The sequence below is a fragment of the Neopelma chrysocephalum genome, unplaced genomic scaffold (genome assembly GCF_003984885.1).
Source record: "Neopelma chrysocephalum unplaced genomic scaffold, ASM398488v2 Primary Assembly neopelma1_138, whole genome shotgun sequence".
NCBI lineage: Eukaryota > Metazoa > Chordata > Aves > Passeriformes > Pipridae > Neopelma > Neopelma chrysocephalum.
Window position 1 is genome coordinate 1,287,982 of NW_020897800.1, and position 21,150 is coordinate 1,309,131.

The 21,150-nt window shown below is 49.8% G+C and overlaps 1 protein-coding gene across 2 annotated transcripts in view; it reads left to right on the forward strand.

Moving 5' to 3' along the window:
• Window positions 1-10,478, forward strand: part of DRD2 (dopamine receptor D2) — a 26,165-nt gene extending 15,687 nt beyond the window's left edge. Inside the window, exons 3-9 of one of the 2 annotated variants that reach the window (XM_027699356.1) lie at window positions 3,381-3,693; window positions 6,035-6,144; window positions 6,627-6,763; window positions 7,330-7,520; window positions 8,688-8,774; window positions 9,411-9,744; window positions 10,280-10,478. In XM_027699356.1, the coding sequence (XP_027555157.1) occupies window positions 3,412-3,693; window positions 6,035-6,144; window positions 6,627-6,763; window positions 7,330-7,520; window positions 8,688-8,774; window positions 9,411-9,744; window positions 10,280-10,473 (1,335 nt within the window). In that variant the 5' untranslated portion in view covers window positions 3,381-3,411 and the 3' untranslated portion in view covers window positions 10,474-10,478. The remainder of the gene's footprint in view (window positions 1-3,380; window positions 3,694-6,034; window positions 6,145-6,626; window positions 6,764-7,329; window positions 7,521-8,687; window positions 8,775-9,410; window positions 9,745-10,279) is intronic. The other variant, XM_027699357.1, reaches the window with a different exon arrangement.
• The last annotated feature ends 10,672 nt before the right edge of the window (window positions 10,479-21,150 follow it).

Genomic DNA, 21,150 nt, shown 5'->3' on the forward strand with positions numbered 1-21,150 from the left:
TGCTCCAGGGATGCAGGATGGGGATGCTGCAGGGATGCTCCAGGGATGCAGGATGGGGATGCTGCTGCGTTCCTGGCAGCTGACACGAGGCTGTGACCTTGCTGCTCTGTCCTGCCCTTGGCCCCTCAGCAAATCCATATCTGGATTAGCTCAGCCACGCTAAAACTCCGGGGGGAATCGGGGTGGGAATTAGAGTGGCTTTGCTGCAGTTAATTCACAGGGAATTGGCTCCATTTGGGACCCTGCCCACGTCCCCACCCTGAGTGAAGGGAACACTCAGGGACAGTGAACCCAACGAGGACAGTGCAGAGCCAGGGGCTTTTGTACCTTGTCCCTGTATTTGTGAGCCCTTCCCTCTGCCCCCCCGGCAATGCAGACACCTGGGCAAACACAGGGAAAAGCACTTGCTTTTCTAGTCGGCTCTTTAAGTGCCTCTTTCTTCTCTGCTGAGGAACTGTCAGCACTAAAATGAAAAGTGCTCCTCAAAGCAGGACTGAGAGACTCACCAGGCACCCTAATGGCCACCAAAATGCTTCCAAATGATGCCAGCTCTGGAGAAAATAAGATTATTTTTAGGGCTGAAAACTCAGACTCTCAAAAGTTAGGAATTAACAGAGTTTTCCACGTAATTGTAGTTTGTACCATGAGGATGTGTGCTACACACACCCTTTAATTGCAGGATCACACATTTTTAGTTCTTAGGTCTTGGTGGTTTAGTTTCCATATTTCATGCAAAATATTTGAAAATTTTTTTCCGTTTCATTTCCCTAAATGAAAATTTGTTTTCCCTAAAAATAGAAACAACAAACCCCTTCATTTTACGACATTCAAACGTGATCTTTTAACTTTCCTCGTGATGACCAGCTGCATATAGAGACAAAAATCACTGCTGTAAAAGCAGCCCTATTGAAAGAAGGAAAGAAAAATTCTTGCAGAAGGAAATGAAGGGAATTTTTGATCACTTTATCCAGGGCTTTCCACACTCTCACTAATCCAAATAAAGCAAATTCCCAAGGGATGGACACATGAGATGAGCTGCAAATGGTTCCTCCAACTCCACCACTGAGTTGGACCAGCCTGAGAAAGGGCTGGAACTGCTCTTCCCTCCCCCTTGGCTCCAGCCTTTCCTCCCTGAGGAATAATTTGGTTTGAGACCTGCAGTCAGAGCTCAGGAGGAGCCAGGAGAGGCCCAAGGGGCTGACCCTGCACGCATCAAACCATTCCACTCCTTTCATACTTTCAAGATACTTTTTCCACCTCCCTGCCTTTTTTTCCCCCCCCATCCTGCATTTTCTGCATGTTTCTGCCTCCTCGAGATAGTTTTGCGTTATCAAAGGGCAACAGGAGAAGAGAAAAAACTGTTGCTGTATTTAGCATTGATTTTTCCCCTTCACTCTGAGTCACAGAAGCTAACATTTAATTAATTTCTGACACTTTGACAGCTCCTAAGAAGACATTTGTAGAGCTATCAAGTGCCGCTGATAGCACTGTCAGACAGACACTTTTTGAATTATCAGCTATTAAGGACCCATATGCAACAAATTTCCAAGGATTATTATACAAATTGTTCTCTGAATGAGAAAAGCACACAAAAGCTCAGTGAAACATAAAGAAACCATTGTTCCCAGGTGAATTTGATATTTGCAAATGTTTTGCTATTTTGATCACTTACGTGGTTTTAATAAATCGAGTTCACTTTGTCTTTTATTAAGGAAATTAAATGGCCTGGTTTTGGGGTGGCTGAGAACACGGCCAGGTTTCCCAGTCAGAGTGGTCTCTATGGAGATACAGCTTGGGAAACATGGAATGCTTTATCTCAGGAGCAGGGAATGAGGGCACAGGATCATTTGGGTTGGAAAAGACCCCCGAGATCATCGAGTCCCGTTGTCAGCCCAGCACCCCCACCATGGTCACCAGGAAACCATGGCCTCAAGTGCCACATCCACGTGTTTCCTGAACAATTCCAGGGATGGTGACCCCACCCCTGCCCTGGGCAGCCTGTGCCAATCATTCACAGCCCTTCCTGGGAAAAGACTTTTCCCAATATCCAATCTAAACCCCCCTGGTGCAAACTGAGCCCGTGTTGTCTCATCCTGTCACTTGCTCCCAGGAGAAGTTCCCTTCTCCTCCCAGGGACCTTCCCTTGTTGAAGAAGGGAAGAAGGTCCCTTCAAGACCTCTCAAGCCAGAAACCCCAAAACCAAAGCAGCCAATAGCTGTGGTTTCTTTTGAACAGCTCCTGCCTTTGCTCTTTGTTGGTGCTGATGTGGCAGAGCCAGCCCAGCCCAGCCCAGCCCTGGCTGCAAAACTGCTGCTGTCAACTTCCATTATTGTCACTATTTGGGTCTTGGGGGTTAAAATTTATTTATTTCACTGCTGGAGGAAAAAAAAAAAAAGGAAAAGCAAAGGGAAGTCAAAAAGCAACACAGCCCAGAGCCCCGTGAAGCACATGGAAAATAAACACAGTGGGCCATGGCACATCTGCCCTGAGCTGTGCACAGCCAGCAAGGAGCAGGGAATGGCAGGGGAGCCAAGGCAAGAATCCCAGGCACTGTGTCTGGATGGGCTGTAACAGAGTGACACCTCAAAAATCACAGAATATTCTCAGCTGGGAGGGACCCACAGGGGTCTCCGAGTCCAGCTCTTCCCATCCAAGGATTGAATCCCCAGCCCTGGCTTTGTTAGCCTCAGAAACCTGGGGGATGAGCTGGACAAAGAAACCACCTTCTGGAATCCCTGCCTGCATCAGTTCAGCCTTGATCACACCTCCAGTCAAACATTTCACCCAGAAATTCAGGGCAGGGGCAACAGGCTCCAGAGAATCACAGAATCACAGAGTGTGCTGGGCTGGGAGGGACCCACAAGGATCATCCAGTCCAACTCCTGGCCCTGCACAGGCCCATCTCCAAGAGTCACCCCCTGTGCCCCAGAGGATCATCCAAACCCTCCTGGAGCTCTGGCAGCCTTGGGGCTGTGCCCACTGCCCTGGGGAGCCTGGGTAGTGCTCAACCACCCCCTGGGGGAAGAACCTTTCCCTGAGATCCAACCTGAGCCTGCCCTGACACAGCTCCAGCCATTCCCTGGGTCCTGTCCCTGGTGCCCCCAGAGCAGAGCTCAGGGTCTGTCCCTCCTCTGCCCCTCCCAAGGGAGTTGCAGACTGCAGTGGGGTCTCCCCTCAGTCACAAACCTAATTCTACAACTGCCTTCTCATCACTGCAGCCCTTTAAAAACAGGGGGTTGATTGCTATATTTTTTTTTAATTTATTTATTGCTGGACTCACTGATCTTTGTGGGCCCCTTCCAACTCAGCATATTTGATGTGGTTCCATCTTTGTTTCACGTGCTGACCTCTCGACTGTCTCTCCAACCTCTCTGTGCCAGGGCGGAGCCGGAGCCTGGCACTCTGACCTCCATGGATCCCCTAAACCTCTCCTGGTACGAGGGTGACATCGGTGACAGGAACTGGAGCAGGGCCCTCAACGCCTCCCAGGCTGAGCAGAAGCCCCAGTACAACTACTATGCCATGCTGCTCACCCTGCTCATCTTCGTCATCGTCTTCGGCAACGTGCTGGTGTGCATGGCCGTGTCCCGGGAGCGAGCCCTGCAGACCACCACCAACTACCTGATCGTCAGCCTGGCCGTGGCAGACCTGCTGCTGGCCACCCTGGTCATGCCCTGGGTGGTCTACCTGGAGGTAGGAGGCTTGGAGGTGCAGGGAGGGAGGGGAGGGTCTGGAAATCGGCTGCTGCGCGACCTCCCGGGTTTCCTGAGTGTGTCTTATCTCCAGGTTTTTCCAGGAGATGGGTGTGAGAGCAGATGGCAGGCTTAACAAACTCCACTGCTGCTCAGAGGGATGGATTTCAGTCCAACTGCACCGTACAGGGGAGGTTTAGGTTGGACATTAGGAGGAAATTCCTTACAGGGAGAGGGATCAGACATTGGAATGGGCAGAGTCACCGTCCCTGGAGGTGTTTGAGAAGAACCTGGATGTGGCATCAGTGCCATGGTCTACCAGGCAAGGTGGGGTTGGCTCAGAGGTTGGACTTGATGATCTCTGGGGTCTTTTCCAACCTGGTTGATTCTGTGATAAATGTGGCCTTTAAACAGAGGGGTCAAGAGTGAAAGGACCCCAATGTTGTTCTCAAATCCACACCAGAATGAATCTGCAACTACACCGAGGGTGTCCCCCTGAAACCACAGCAGATGTGCTGAGTTGGAAGGGACCCACAAGGATCAGCGAGTCCAGCAATGAAAAAAAAATCAAAATTAGCAATCAAAGCCCTATTTCTGGAGGGCTGCAGTGCTGAGAAGGGAGCTGGAGAAGTGGAGGGTAAATCCAGAGCTTTCATGTCACGATATGGGAGAGAAAATCCCAAGTGAGCTGCTTTTCACCCTGCTGCACTTGGCACAGGGGTTTGGTACCAAACTAGGTTGGGTTTACAGTTAATTTTCAGGCACTCATTTCTGAGGGGAAACGCTGACACAGAGAGCAGAGCAGGGGAAGAAGCCACTGTCAATGAGCCCATTAAGTACTAATGCAAAGCAAAACAAACCCACTGACATGACATGGGCTGTCGAGAAAGCACAATACTAATTATCACCCGAGTTAATTATTGTTTTCATGGCACTTAAAAAATGTAAAGCATCATGCATCTGCTAGAGCTTATTACCATGACCACAGGCTGGTTTTGAGTGCAGTCAGTGCCTCTGGGACTGGTTCTGCCCTTCCATTCTCTTCCTCTGTTGCCACAGCCCATTTTAAGCACAGGTTTGTGCTGTAAGAAACTCCTGCCCTCTCAGGCCCAGCTAGAAGAATCTCTCACACACTTTTTGTTTAATAAGCCATAAATGATGCAAAGTGCTTTCCCCTTTCTGGGCTCATCTGCACACGGGGTTGGTCAGGAATCACAATTTTTTCCAGGCTTTGTGTCGCAAACTCAGGCAAAAACTAATGTAAAAATTAAATACTTAAAAAACTCCCCCCAAAAAACAGCCTTGATGCAAACAGATCTTCTACCTCCAAACTTCTGAGATCTCTCCTCCATAAATGAGAGCACCAAGAGAATCTGATTTTGCAGAGGTTTCTATCTGGCTGGAAACCTTTGCCTTTGGGCAAATTCTCATCAAAGTTACTGATGTAACTGTCTCTTAAGTGCTTTTTTAATCACTGAGTATTCATCTGTCACTCAGGCTTCAATGCAGTCATTCTCACTTCTTTATGCTGCCTATGGTTATGTATATCAGAGCAGAAATAACTGAAGAATAGATATCTTATTCATTCTATTTTCAAATGCAGTAGGACTCTATTTTTATTAGAGGGAAATATACTTTTTTCATCACATGTCAAACACAGCAGTCCGAATAATTGCTATTAAACTTCATTGGCAAAGTTCAGTTTCAATAAGCAAGAGAAGTGAAGAGAAAAAGGCTACTGGTGACTGGAAGCATTATCATTAGGTCTTTGTCTTTAGCACATCATGTAGAGTGTTAAGGAGTTTTCACTCTGAATTAAATTCATTTTGTTCAAAAAAAAAATATGAAGGGGAGGAATGTCTGCCCTGATCTTAAACTGAGGAACGAAGGAAAGCTCCTGCTTGTCTACTGCTGACCTTTGCTGGGTATAATCGCAAAAAAAAGTCTAATGAAGAGCTGGAAGTACAGTTAGAGGTGCTTGGAATTAATGTTAATGTATTTGCTTCCTCAATCTGCTTTGAGATGCTCCAGAGACCTGTTTAAGCCCTGCCTTGTTCCCTCTGACTCCCTGATGTCCCTGGAATGCGAGCCCAGCTTTGTGTTTGCCCTTTGGGCTGCCCAAACCAACACAGAGCAACAGGGTGGGACTGGGGAGGATGAAATCCCACCAGCCACTGGGGGAATGTCCTAAGGAATGGTTTGGGTGGGGCAGAGAAGTGCCTTGGAACCAGCAGAGCTCCAACCACCCCCGAGCGCCTCTGCCCTTGTGCAGAGCTCTGCCTTTAGACCCTGCCAACAGCTCAGCCCCAGGAACTCTGTGCCCCCTCCCTCTCTCTCTGCAGGTGGTTGGTGAGTGGAGGTTCAGTCGGATCCACTGTGACATCTTTGTGACCCTGGATGTCATGATGTGCACTGCCAGCATCCTCAACCTCTGTGCCATCAGCATAGACAGGTGAGGGCTCCGTGCCAGCAAGTCGTGTCAAAACCCAGGGGAGCAAGTCACAGCCACCTTTCCATGGTCTAATTTTACCTGTGACTCAGAGGCCTGAAAATGGGGAGAGTGAGTGCTGTTGATGCCTTGAGCAATTTAGGGGATCTCTGTGGGCTCTGAGCAGGGATTCTGTCAGAAGGCACAGAGACACCGACCTTGAGAATGTAAATTAAATTCTCTGTGTATGTTTACATCGGTTTGGTCCTTCTGTTTATGGTCTGCAATGATGGAACAGCCATCAGGGGGAAGGAAAATGCTGTGCTGACCTGAGGCCAGCCTGCTGCTCCCCAAAGCAGGGACTGTGGGCACCCATGATGTGAGAAATAGGATTTTCCTTGCCCTCCCCTGCTGGACCAGGCCCTCAGCCACAGGGGCTGGGTGGGATTGCCAGTGTGGCAGTGCTGGCAGGCTGACAGCAGGCTGGGTGTGTGTGTCCCCCCCAGGTACACAGCAGTGGCCATGCCCATGCTCTACAACACCCGCTACAGCTCCAAGCGCAGGGTCACCCTCATGATCGCCGTGGTCTGGGTGCTCTCCTTTGCCATCTCCTGCCCGCTCCTCTTCGGCCTCAACAACACAGGTGAGTGTTTTGCTGCCTGCAGAGGGCTGCTGGCACCTTCCTGGCCATCCCACCTTTACTGGGTCCCCAGGGATCCCTCTGCTACCAGCCAGGAGTGGACGCGGGGTCAGGGTTCGGGTGTATTGGGGTGTATCCACCCCTGTTTAAGGTGTTCTCTGCCAGTCTCATCCCACTTGTCAGCTGCTCCTGGGTCTGATTCATCTCGTGCTGTTCCAGACCAGTGTTTTAGGCTCACCAGAACTGAGGTTATGGGGAAGTTTACACGACACCAGACAGCATTTACACAACATCTGTCCACCACAAATTCAAAATCCCTCCTATCAAAACACGCAAAAAAGGAAAGCCATGGGACAAAACCTTCACAGAGACAGGAGAGGAAAGGACTGGCAGTTCAGCCATCAGTCTCCTGGGAAGCCTGGGTTGGATACAGCACAGGTGCAGTGGCAGGGTTGGATACAGCACAGGTGCAGTGGCAGGGTTGGATACAGCACAGGTGCAGTGGCAGGGAAGGTGGGAACCAGCTCCGAGCAGCAGAGAGAACTACCCTGAACCCCTTTGTGTTCCAGATGCCAACGAGTGCATCATTGCCAACCCTGCCTTCGTGGTGTACTCCTCCATCGTGTCCTTCTACGTGCCCTTCATCGTCACCCTGCTGGTCTATGTCCAGATCTACCTCGTGCTGCGGCGCCGCAGGAAGCGCGTCACCACCAAGCGCAGCAGCCACGTCCTGGACTCGGACACACAGGCCCCCCTGAAGGTAACTGGCCCTGGGCCCTGCTCCCAGCACTCCACACACCCCTTCCCCTCCCTGCTCCACTCCCCAGAGCTCCTCCTCCCGTCCCCACGTGTCCCCGGCTGGACGGGGTGAAACGCTGGGTGACGAAGGTGGGTGCCGTGTCCTGTGCCAGGCTGGAGTGCCAGCTGCACACTCTGGGCTCCCAGGGGCTTCAAGGGCTCCCTGGATCCCAGGGGGTGTTCCAGCAGCAGATCTGCTCCAGGAGCTGCTGCAGTAACCAGAGGGGCATCTCCTGTGGTTCTGCTGAGTTGGGGTACCCCAGGAATACAGGCTACGTTGTCTGAGCCAGAGCTGCTGTTGGGGGGAAGAATCACGGAATGAAGGGATGGTTTGGGTTGGAAGGGACCTTAAAGATCCTCTTGTTCCACCCCCTGCCATGGGCAGGGACGCCTTCCACTATCCCAGGTTGCTCCAAGCCCCCTCCAACCTGGCCTTGGACACTTCCAGGGATGGGGGAGCCACAGCTTCTCTGGGCAACCTGTGCCAGGGCCTCCCCACCCTCACAGGGAAGGATTTCATTGCAATATCTAATCTGAACCTGCCCTCCTTCAGTTTAAAGCCATTCCCCCTTGTCCTATCACTGCTTGTGAGAAGCCCCTCTCCAGCTTCCTCATGACCCCCCTTTAGGTGCCACAAGGTCTCCCCAGGGTACAGTGGAACTGGTTTGTGTGGTTGGGGTGCAAACCCCATCACTGGTCCCGGCACCTCTGCAGGGAAACAGCCTCTGCAAGCACCAGATGTGTGAGTGGAGCCCAGCTGAGCAGGCTGGGTGTCAAACAGCTCTTAAAAACCCCGCTCTGGCAGCACATGCAAAACAAACAGAGGCAAAGTGCAGCCCCAGGGGCACCACCTCCAAACTGTGCTGCCTCAGGGCCACTGCCATGCCGAGGAGAGGAGACAGGGACAGACAAACACCAGCAGATCTCTGAGGTTTCCTGCCTTTGGTGAAAAGGCCAAGGGATAGTCACCACCATCACTGCTTCTCCAGAGTGGTTTTCCACCATCCTCACACTGATTAACTCCTGCCTCGTGCCCTGTGTCTGTATTTCCACATGCCTCCCTTACCAGCTCCCCTCCCCAAAACCCCTCTGTGCCTGTGTAACCTCTGAGCTGGTCCTTGCCCCTTAGGACAAATGCACTCATCCAGAAGACGTCAAGCTCTGCACAGTTATTGTGAAGTCCAATGGGAGCTTCCAAGTTAATAAGCGCAAAGTGGTGAGTGTTACAGAGAAGTGGCAGCTTTTCAGAGCATTTAGCCTTCCCCCCTCTCACCCCTCAGGACACACTGTTAATTTATGCAGGGTGGGAGAAAAATAAACTAAGAACAAAAGGTTGCCATTCGATCTCACAATTTAAATATTCTTCCCATTCCTTGGAGTGAAGCAGGGGGTTTAAGAGGATAGAGTTCAAAAAGCCAGACTAATCTCACCTAAAGATCAGCTCTAAAAGCCACGGCATTTGAACATTTCATGTCTTTGGTTTCCTTCTCCTCTCTGTTACTTAAATCCTGGACTGCATTGGCTTTGTTGGGTTTTGCTTGTTGGTTTAATTTTTATTTACTTGCGTTCTGAAAACCTAAATAAAAATCTGTGGGGAGTGGAGAAAGCATCTCTCTCATTTCTGAGCCTCTCTGTGCAATAAAGGAGAATCCTTCAGTGAAGTTCTGTCAGTCCCATCTACCCAAAATATCTGTAAACATTTCACAGCCCTTTCTCCAGGCATCACGTAGGGAGGGAGAAGAGGGATTGATTGTTCTCCAGCATCATCCAGCCTCACTCTGTAAGGAATGTTCATTGCTCCTCTCTGTATATTTATCTGTCTTTCTGTTGTGGACATTTGATTCTTGTCCAGGAGGCAGAGAGCCACATGGAGGAGATGGAGATGGTGTCCAGCACCAGCCCCCCCGAGAAAACCACCTTCAAACCCGCAGCACCCAGTAACCACCAGCTGGTCGTGCCAGTTGCCCCCAACAGGGGCAACAACTCCACCCTGCAGACATCCCTGAACAGCCCTGGGAGAGTGGAGAAGAATGGCCATGCCAAAGAAACCCACCACACAGCCAAGGTCTTCGAGATCCACTCCCTGCCCAACGGCAAGACGAGGAACTTCCTCAAGGCTGTGACCAGGAGGAAACTGTCCCAGCAGAAGGAGAAAAAGGCCACCCAGATGCTGGCCATCGTCCTTGGTGAGTGCCCTGGTGCTCCTGCAGACATCCAGCACCTGCCCAGGCCTGGGGCAGCCAGCCTGGATGGCCAGCAGAGACTATTCCAGCCCTCCACAGGAATCATTTCACTTGCTCTGTGGGCAGCAGGTGCCCGTGGGAAGGGTCCCTCCTGCCCAGCCAGGCAGTGCAGTACAAGGGGTTCATAAAGCTGCCCCTCTGTGGGGTGTCCCAAAGCACAGCTGGGAAAGGGTTCATAAAGCTCTTTGGGGTGTCTGTGCTCCCAAAGCCCAGCTGGGTGCAGGGGCATAGCCCAGCAAGGAACTGGCACCCCAGAGGCCAGAGTTCCTGATGCATCTGCTCTAATTACACGAGCAGAGAAGTTCTTTAGCACCTGGGTAGAACACAGCCCCAGACCTAACATGCAAACAGCAGCTTATTCCTGGGGGAAACATTCTCCCTTTATACCCGAAAGAACCTCGCTGCTCTCGGCCTCAAAAACCCGTCCAGCTTTCAGCAGTCACAGCGTGTCTCTCTCTCTCCTTTCCCTCCCCCCCAGGTGTTTTCATCATCTGCTGGCTCCCCTTCTTCATCACCCACATCCTGAACATGCACTGCGATTGCAGCATCCCCCCGGCCATGTACAGCGCCTTCACATGGCTGGGCTACGTCAACAGCGCTGTCAACCCCATTATCTACACCACCTTCAACGTCGAGTTTCGCAAGGCTTTCATGAAGATCCTCCACTGCTAAGAGTCAAAAAACAGCAGCAGCAGCGTTTTTAAGGGGGGAAAAACACACACAAAAAAAGAAAAAAAAATAGGAAGGAAGAACCCCCCCCACGCCAAAGAAGGAAGGGGGCCGCGGAGGGGGATTCGTGTGCCGGGCGTGAGGCCCCCGGGGTGACAGCAGTGCCATGCCCACGCCTCGGTGGGGGTGCAGGGGGGAGGTTCCCTCGTCCCTCGGGGCGACCTTTGGGGCAGCAGTCCCACCAGGGCACTTTTCAGAGCTGCCCTCGCACTGTGCTTGGAGCGGGAGCCGAGGCGACGCTCGCCCGATTGCTGCCCGTGGCCACCCAGCCTCGGGTGCATTGGACACAGACAGTCTCAGAGCCACGGGGAGGTAGTGGTGGGTCTCTCCACTCTCACCAAAGACAAGACCATCTGTTCTGCTTTGCAGCAGGAGCCAGAGCCAGGCAGAGCTCGCAGGAGCTCCACGCAGCAGCTTTGCCTTCGCCTCGAGCTGACCTACCCAGTGTCAAACTGCTGAAGCCTTCAGAAAAAAAAACAACCCACCAACACTTTAAGAGGTCCCCAGACGGGTCAAGAAGGTTCTGCCACCCACAGACCCAACCCTGCAGCAATGTGGGCCTCCAAGCCGTGGGCAGAAGGAAGGAGGAGGCGTCAGTCTCATGTCCGGCCACTACAGCGGTGTAAATATGAATAAACAGGAGGAATTACAGGAGCCCAAGCCAAGAAAAAAAAAAAAAAGGAGATGGAGAGAGAAACTCAGGAAGTGGTAGCTTGTCTTGCATGGTGTACATCAAACAGGACACCCTCATCTCTCATCAGCAGTGATTTCTGCCCACCAGCACCTCGTGTCCAGTCTCCCAGCAGAGTTCCCAGCCCGGGAGCAGTGGTGTGGTGAATGTAGACACCCCAGGACAGGGTGCCCCGGGAGGCACCTGCAGCCCTGACCCCCTCAGGTGGGAGCTTGAACAAGTCAGCCAAGCCAGGTCTGGCTCTCCTCACCTCCATCAGGGTGCCACAGAGCCCAGCACCACCTCGGGTCTGATTTGCCTCAGTCTCTCAGCAGAGAGTGCAGAATAACGTTGTGCCTAATTTAAATTAACACCGAAGGAGATAAAACTGTGCGTTTTGGAAAAAGCCAGAATAAAAACCCAAGAAAGCCCCTGCCTGGACCAGCTCCTGTGTCCAAGTTGGACTCTGGAAAAGGTCTGGATGTTCCCAGCATCCCTTACTCTCTGATACCTATTTTTCCATGGATTATAGGAATTGAAAACCCATAAGAGCATAATTCCACCACGCTGAGTCTGGCATTGCCAAATCCACACTGCACTTACTAATTGTACTCAGTTCACAATATGTTTTGCAATATCTCTGTAAATAAACCATAGCAAGGTGAATAAAAGGACACGGAAATAGGCCTGGCTAGAAATTCCTGTAGGCTCTGGAGCAGCAGCACATTGCAATAGCCATAATACAGAGACAGATTCCCTACCTGCTGTTTCCTGAAGATGCTAAAACACAATCCAGAGAGCAATATAGTCCCCTTTCTCTCTATGCAGTTTGTGGAATATTCACATAGTTTCTGCTTCAGAATGGGTAAAATTCAGTGCCGAGGGTTTCTCTAATTCCCTGGATTTCCTGTGTTGCCAACGAAGCAGTTCCCTGGGCTGGCAGGGTGTGTTCCAGCTCTGTAGCAGGAAGAGATTATGTCAAGCAGCTACAACACATAATCTCAGCTGTTTTCTGCAATTGAAACAGCAGTCCCCCCTTAATCCAAAAGGTTTCCATTCTAACCCTGCTATTCCTGGAAGGGGCTGATATCCAGTGGTTTTAATGTTTAGCCCACAGACTTGTGTAACATTTGGACCTGGCTCTTCAGGGTCTGTTCACAGCTATAAACTGGAAACACTGGCTCAAGAGATCTCAGGCACACATTGGCTGTTCTTTTTTCCCCCCCCAGTTTTAACCAAGCAAGTTCACTCAGTGTTGGGAATCAGCTCAGGCTGATATCACTTATTTCATTCACAGAATGACACAAAGTCAGTAGGTTTTTGGGTAGAAAAATAGTAACAAGTTACTGTTCTATTTTCTGACATATTTACAAGCAGAAAGATGCCATTTGTCGCAGTGAATTAACAGGTGGGGAGCTGAATCAAAATAGAAAATAATATGCATACAGACAGAAAAAAGCTTTAAGGCATTTGGAAGTTGCCATAGGTGATATTTGCCCTGCACTAAAACATGGTGTGAGCCTTCAGAATAAGGAATATGAATATTATCTTAACTTTGTGCCATAATTTTCCTTCGTGTTCAGTGTTAACCCAGGGTAAATCATCATCTCCAGTACTGTGCACCTTGTTCCAAGGTTTAGTTCCTGACAGCAGATGCAGAACCTCATAGCTCAGCTCACCTCAACCACAACATGAAAAACTCTTCCAAAACACTGTGGAGGAAACAAAGCTGCTGAAAAAGGGCCAATGTCCTCCATGTGTGTGCCAGCTGGGACCAGGAAACCCAGGGGTCATTTCCTAGAGCTCAAGTGTTTGTGAGGAATCCCCTGCAGCCCACCCTTCATCCCAGGGACATCCCAGCACTCCAGGCTCAAAGGTATCTCGTGGGAACTCCTGTATCCCCACAGGCCTTGGAATGGTGGCAGTGCCATGTCTGTTCACCTCTGCAGGTTTTCCTTTCCCACCTACACTTCCAACCAACAAACTAAAGCACTTTCCACCCGTGACCTGAGCCTTCGGGACTCTTTCCGAGAGAGGACCAAACCACCCCATCACCTCTGGCTTCACAGAGAATAAACAGAATAAACCAATGCCAAGAGCAAGGACAGGCTTTGCCAGCTGCTTGCACAGCACCTGACACAAGGACAACCAGCCCGTGGCTGGGATGGAGGATGTTTGTAGAGACCTCTAAAGAACCATCAGAGTTCAGCTGCATCAGGAAGGACCCTGAGGCCTCTTGCCCACAGACCTGGACCTGGCAAACACAGACCTCACTGCTCCTTCCACTCTGGAGTAAAACACTGCTTTCCCAAAGACTCCTGATGGCAGGACATGCTGGGGATGGATCTGTTTTTTAAAACACACCCACGAGAAGGTTTCGTTTCTTTGTCCCCTCCAGAACTTCAGACCCTTTTGCCACAGCCCCTGTTTTGTGATTCATTATTTATAACTGAAAGCTTTAGTTCTGCTTACTGGAGTCTTCCTGTTCCTGCTTTTCCTCCCTGTGATTCCCAGCTTGCTGAAAGCCCGGGAGGGGGGCTCTTGGCACCCCCCAAACAGGTTTGAATTAAAAGCCAGTGAATTCTGCCTGCACTGTATTTGCTGCTTGCCTGCTCGCTCCCACTACACCGTTTATCTTCCTGACTGAAGAGTAAATTAACTACAGTAGGTCAGACCAGCTTATTAAATCCTGCTGGAAAAAAAAAACAACAGCAAACAAACACACAAAACAAAACAACAAAAAAAAAAGGAAAACAGGAAAAATAAAGGCACTACCTCCGTGGTGAAAATGTGCAGTGCAAACACGGCTCCCCGGGGAGCCAGGAATGTAAAAATGCCCGTCCCAGGTACGTGCGACACCAACAAATGTCTTCATGCAGCACTGTCATTAAACAGAGACTTGCACAAGCCACCCTGCTGTGACATGGTTGTTTTGTTCTGTTTAACACCAGCAGGGTGAGGGGTCACACCCCAGGGACACTCGGGACAAACACCAATGGGAAAATCCACCTTCAGAACAGAGCTTGGGGTTTTTTTTGGCTTGTTTCTCAGAATAGCTGCGTTTCCCCCTTTTCTCCCTTATCCCAGTCTATCTGTAGGAATCCTGGGGTTTGTCCAGCCTGAAGCTCCGAGGATCAGGCGTGGCAGAGGAAGGGGGAGGAAAAACACAGGCAGAAACAAACTGGTCTTAAAATTTCTCTGTCTCTCTTCTCCTCTGGGCTGGGGAGGGTTGGAGGAGGGAGGGATGGGAAGCAGGGAAATGCCCAGCCCAGAGCTGGGTTGTGCTGGTCCTTGTGGCATCACAGCACTGCCTTATCCCAAGTCACAGGGAGCTTTTTCCCCTCTGTCTTTCACTTGAATTTATGCTGGAGAACTTCATTGTTTCATTCAGGAATATTTATATTTATGTTGCACCTACTGTGGCACTGTTTTCTCAAGCTACCCACTGAAATATTTGGTATTTTTGCAGGTGAACCTCAGCCTGGCTTAGTCAGCACTTTTGTCTAAAGATTACTTTATACAAAGAATAATAATAATAATAAAAAAAGAAAATCCTTCCCACTCCTAGGAAAGAAAATTATCTATTTCCAAGAAGTAACGAACTAAAATTTCAGTTTAATGGTATTTTGGGTCCTTGGCATGAACCAAAGGTTTCAATACCTATTTTCAACCAACAGAGGACAAAGATAATCCCTGCCCTGAGGTCCTCAGTTTATACAGAAACCAGAATCTCCAGAGCTACTGAGTACAAATGAGGTTTAATTCTCCTTGTTGGATGATTCAACTCAGTGCCACCATGACTGAGGAAAAATTAGGGGCTCAAATGACTTCCCCCCCCAACACAACAGAATAAATGATATTCTAAGATGAAACAGGACACACACCAGTTGTTTTCAGCCTGGCAGGATCAAAGGCAGCTCCTCTGACTTCACCCTTGCAGCCAGATTTTATTTCTGAGGCTGGGGACTGCAAAACACCCTTCACACCACCCAAAAGAGAGAAAACAGAACGACCTGCCCATCTCCTGGGGCATCTGAGTGAGTCTTAACAGCTTCAGGTCAGGCCTGACAGATCCAGGGATGTGTTTTGTTCTGCACATCCAGGAAAAAAACAACAATATAACCCACCAACAAAAAAAAATTAAACCAGTTACACTTGTTAAATTAACTCCTTCTCTTTAATCAAAGCTTCTTTTAATAACCTAAACTGCTCCCCCAAGTCTTTGACGATACCAGACTGTCTGCTTCCTAAATAGCTTTTGACTCATAAATAACAACTTTCTCCACCAAAGGAAGAGCGATGGATGGTGGACTAAATATAATTAAGGTATAATGAACAATTAACAGACCTAGAAATGCCTTTAAAGAGACTCAAAGCAGCAAAGCAAAGCCCAGGCCCTTTAAATGAGGAAAAACATTCCCAAGCTGCCATGCTGGGCCCGTGGAAGGAAAGTGGGATAATGAAAGCGAGGGAGCACATTTAGCCAGGCTGGGCATGGCTTCCCTGCTGCACATAATCAACTGATGAGCTGGGGAGGGCACAGCTCTGCCTGGGGAGGGCACAGCTCTGCCAGCTCGGCTGCACCGCTCCGTGCCAGGCTCAGGGAAGGGCACCAAGGAAAGGGGCACAGAGGGTTTGTGCTGGCTCGGGGTGGAAAAGCCACCTCTCATGGTCCTGAGCTGCCAGGGCAGTGGGCAGAGTGCCACAGGGACACAGCAACCCCTGTGCCCACCCCACGAGCTGCTGCCCCCTCCGCTGCCACTCATGGAGCCACAGACTGGGCAGGTTTGGAAAGGAGACCTTAAAGACCATCTTGTTCCAACCTTCAGCAGCACCTTTGTGGCTTTAGTCCCTCCCCAGCACACGTGCCCTGCCCTTTTATCCAAAACAAACGTGCCCAGAGACAGGGAGCCACATCAAACTGTACCTCAGTGCAGCCAGAGGAGAAGATCCAGGCTCTGTGCAGATCCTTCTGCCACAGCTGGTGTTGTGGGCTCTTAATGGGGAAAAAAATAACCCAGTGAAACTCCAGCATCCTTGAGGCTGTCTCTGCTTCCTACCTGTGGGTTGTAATTACAAATAAACCCCTCTCAGCTGAGTGCAGACACAGGGGAAGGGCTACAAACATCACCTGGGAGAAAACAGGATCATGGCTTCAGCCTCTGTAACTGCATCAAATGCTTCATAACAACCATTGTTAATACTTATTTAATAATGCAGCCATGAAGCTGCATTTGTTTTTATTCACACCGTGGGGGAAAAGTGAGAAAAGCCCGAATTAACATTAGCCATAAATTCAATCCTGTCTCCAAATGGTGAGAGCAACACGAGAATCTCTGTGCTGCTCTCGTGAGGGTGAGTTCAGAGAGCTCTGTCAAACCACCAGCTGGAAAATGTACAGAGCTTCAGAGGAAAACCCAGGAGCTGCAAATGTGATTGAAGCAGACAGGTTACGAGCTGAGAGCTCGGCTCTGTGAAGAAATGGGCAGTCAGTGCCAGTCTAAACAAATATGTACATCTCTCAGAACACCTCACTCCCTCTGGGAGCTTTAGTCAAAGAGAAAAGTGACTTTGATCTGGCAGAATTCTTCAAGTTTGCTAGAAAAAAAAACCAAAACAGCAAGATGGCAAAGCAGCTGCTGTGGGTCCTGTAAAGGACTTGGCATGAGGATGACTCTGCTCACAGCAGGGACAGCCAGGGGTGCTCTGAAGGTGGCAGAAATGGGGTGCCACGTGCTCTGGGGAGCAGGTTAAACCCACATCTCTGGGCCCATGTCAAACCCTTTGCACGAGATGATTCCGTGACACACAGAGCTGGTGACAAAGTGCTGCTCCTGCCTCCCTCTGGGCTGAGGGAACAGCACAGATATGGGACAGGATGGGAGGGTCTGACCCCAAACACGACCCGTGAGCCTGGGGCTGGGCCTCAGGACCCAGAGCCAGTGAGCAGGGTGGCTAAAAACAGAGCCAGCAGGAGAAATGGTGCTGCCTTTGTGGCTCTGCACACCCAGCTGGCACCGTGTCCTGCCAGAAACGACAGCACGGGAGCCAGGAACGGGGAGGGGGCTCCTGCAGCCCGGGAAGGCTGGAGTCTGGATGCAAAAGTCACACCAAATTAACCTGGGGATGTAGATTTATAACCGAATTATTGTGGCTTGCAATTTGCTGGGCTCCAGTAATTGGGTTTGTGGATGTTCCCAGCTGGTGGCAGGTGCTCGGGGGCACATTCCTTCATTATCCTGATATTACCCTGACATTACCCTGACAGTCCCCTGACATCACCGTGCCTACCTGGCACTTGCCACGAGGGGAGATGATGCAGAGGGTGATTTGCTGGGGCTGGGGCAGTGCCTGGTAACCTGTTTAGATCTGCCTTTGTGCCCGAGCCCACCTCCCAGAGGGAACACTCAGCTCTCAGGGTGGCTCGTGAGAAACGTGTCTGATTGCCTCTGTGATAAACAAGCCCCAAATCACTTCAAAGACGAAACCAGAATCACTGGGGAAGATGACAGGGGGTGAGACGCTGAGAACTGGGACATGATTCAGAGGTATCAGGGAAAATGCTGATAAATTCCACCTTCTTCATAATTAAAAAAGGCAGAGGGAAGTTTTCCACAAGGGAGAGACTGATTGAGATGCTCCTCTTCACCCAGGCAGAGCCAGGCTGGCTGAGTGCAGCAGGAAAACAGGCATTTAAACCCCAAAGCCTCGGGGAAGAGCTGCCACCCCACAGCCACGAGCACTGAGGTCCCACCAAAGTGGTCCCAGCAGTGGGACAGGGCCCCCCCATCCCAGGGGACATTCCAGGGGGCTCATCCCGGTGTTAGAGGGGAGGGCAGGGGTGGGTTTAGTGCCTGCTCTGTGGGACTGGGCTGGGGGGGTGCACAGGCACCCTGGGCAGGTTCACTCAGGAGCAGAAAAGCTGTTTTTTTGCAGGAAGACTTGTCCTCCAGTCCCAACTGCATGTGCTCCAAAAGTCCCAAATCCGTGTCTGAGTTTTAGGCACAATAAAGTAGATTTGAAATTTCCCCCTCTCCCTACAAACACAGGGAGTTTTCCAGCTTTTAGCTGCATTCCACCTTTTCTCTGCTTTTTTGTCTCTCTATTTCTTTCATGGTGGCCATTGTTAATTTTCTCCCTATTAGTTTCTGAGCTGGTCTGAGTGGGTTCATGGCCTGTGACATTTTCCTGCACTCCCTGGAGTCTCCAGGGATGAGCCAAGAACAAAACACAACCGTGCTCAGCCAACAGGAGCAACAAATTGGGCAGCAAATGGACCCCCTCAGCCCTCCTGGGGGGAATCAGACTGGGTGTTAGACAGCTGTTTAAGCAAAATAAAGGCAGGTCACTCTGAGCAAAACCTTTTGGCAGACTGGAGTCTTTTCTAAAACGAGAAAATTAATTCCCTGAACTCCTTCTAAGGATTTTTTTCCCCCTGCTTGGAGCAGACATTAAAGTTCGTCCAAAGAACAGCAATAAAACCTTCCTGGTGATAAGAACACTCCTCTGCCTTGTTAAGAAATAAGCTTGTGCTGAAGAGCAGTAAAAGTGCCATGGAATGAGTCCAGATATGCCCCAAACTTCAATTCTGTCACAGCTAAACTCCCTCAGTATCCATAATATTCCTTTTTTTTCCCAAAGTAATGGCCTTGTACCACAGCAGCAAACAAAGGCTCATTTTCTCCTTTATTACAGCTAATTACTGCACCTCCTGATTGCTGACCCTGGCCTAATCCTCTTTATAATTGCTCCAGATGGAGATGGAGTCTGTAATGTGATATTTTCTAACTAGCAAGGTTGGTGGGATTTATTTCTTTATTTCTTTATTTCTGTTCAGGAGCAGAGTTCCCACATCTCTCCAGGAAGGAGGGTTCAGTCACGTTCTGTGGGATGATTTTGATGTTTTAATCTTCTTGATTTTTCATTTCTCAAACCAGATTTTTTTTAAAAAACGGAAATGAAGCACTTATTAAATAACTGGTAATTCCTTATTGTTAGTTGTGTGATCCCCAAAATGCCTCTGTTAACTGAATTAGATAAAGGGTGTTTGTATTCTAGAGAGCAAAAGGAGCTTGAGGATATTTATTCCAGGAGTTCACACACGTCCCCCATAATAAGTGGCATCAGACAGAAGGGAGCTGTGATAAATCAGAGTTAACTCTTCACTGATCCCTGGTGGAAATGGATTGACTTCAACATAAATACAATAAAATCATTCAATAGCTGCACATTTGCAGGTTTGGGACCCAAACCCTCAGTCTGGTCACCCCTGTCCATAAATTCCAGCTGCTCTGGGTGAGTCTGGCCCAGCTCCTGCATCCTGTCCTTGCATTCAGGGCACTTTGGGAGAGGAGCAGCACTGGGTGACTCAGAGAGGGAGCACAGCCCGTCCTGCTCCCCAAGCAACTGCCTTTCCACATCATTGGGCGATTAATTCTGCTCTCAGAGGACTTTATTCTGCTTGCAAATCACCTCTGCAAAGGGGTCTGGCCCATGATCCAGGGTAACACAAAAATAATCACCTTTTGTGTTCTTCTAGTTGTGCTTCACTTACGTTTACGTGCAATTGTTCCATCCTTATTTAAACTCCAACAAGGCAAACACAGATTAAACTCTAAGTTTTTGTTTCTTTTGTTATTTTTGGCTGTTGCCTGTGGCAGTGATCCCTAACTCCTGTTTTCTAAGGGGAAGTCAGAGCAGTGTGTCCCAGGGAGGGTTTCTGTGGATCCCCCCAGCTGCCCCCAGGACGCTGCTCTTGGCAGCACCAGCCCTTGCCAGGAGAAGAGCTGTTTAAAATCCCAGATTCCCTGATTCTCTGACCCCCCCCAGACACAGGCAGCTGCTGCTGGGGAGCAGCTTTATGGCTCTGAACCCCCGAGGTGCCCTGGTGCTCCTAGAGCAGGGATAAATCCCCCTTTCTGGGTTCAAAAGGCTTTTCCCAAGGGGGGTGAGGAGCTGCCAAAGGGAGAGTCTGGACCACAACATCCCCTCCCCAGCCTGTGCCAGGGTGCTGAGCTCAGGCCTCTCTGGGGCTGTGACTGCAAATGCTGTCAGGCTTTAAGCACCACCAGTGTTGGGCTTGGGTTTGTTTTGTGTTTTGGGTTTGGGTTTTTTTTCCCCCCAAAAGAAGAGAACGAGGCCAGGAGCAGATTGCAGAAGAGGAGGGTTTCCTGCTGTGCCCTGAGCCACGAGGAAGGAAAGCAGCAGCTGATGGAAGGATCAAAGGATGCTGAACTTGCTGGGGATGAAATGCCTGGTAGGAGAAAACAGCAAGTGCTCCTTGATAGCCAGTCAGGCCCCTTTTTCCCATCCCTCTGATGGAAGCTGAGCTCACACCCGTGTGCAGGGACAGAGCTGGGTGGGGGAGCTGCTTTTTGAAGTGATCCGTGGCTTTATTTCAAAGGAAGAGGATTAAAATACTCCCTAAAGCTGGGGAGTAGCACAGGTAAGTGCTGGATAGTCTGGAAAGAGAGCAGCCAGAGCAGGATTAATTATGTCAGGCCATGAAAAGGCTGTGGAGGGAGTCAGGAATGTCTCACACTGACGTCTGATACAGTACAGAGCCTACAACCACCTCCTTGGAATAAAAAGAAACACATAGAATTCACTATTTCTTCTTACATTAAAATCACTCCCTCCTACATTCACATCATTGCTGTCAGAAACATCTTCATTTTCCACACCTAAGGGGCTATGGAAAAAAACAAGCATTTCTGCTAAAAATATAAACTTTTTTTTCCCCCCCAAGCTGTATTTATTCAGATCCATTTTCCTCTAAAATGTAGGACTATTTAAATTTTAATTTCATCACATACCTACATAATTGCAGCACTGGCAAACAAACAAAAATTGCAGTCACTGGGAAGCAGGAGCAATGCAAAACATAGATGCAAAATGATCTCGTTTCAAAACATTTCCCCACAGAAGAGCTAAACCTTTCACTGAAATGT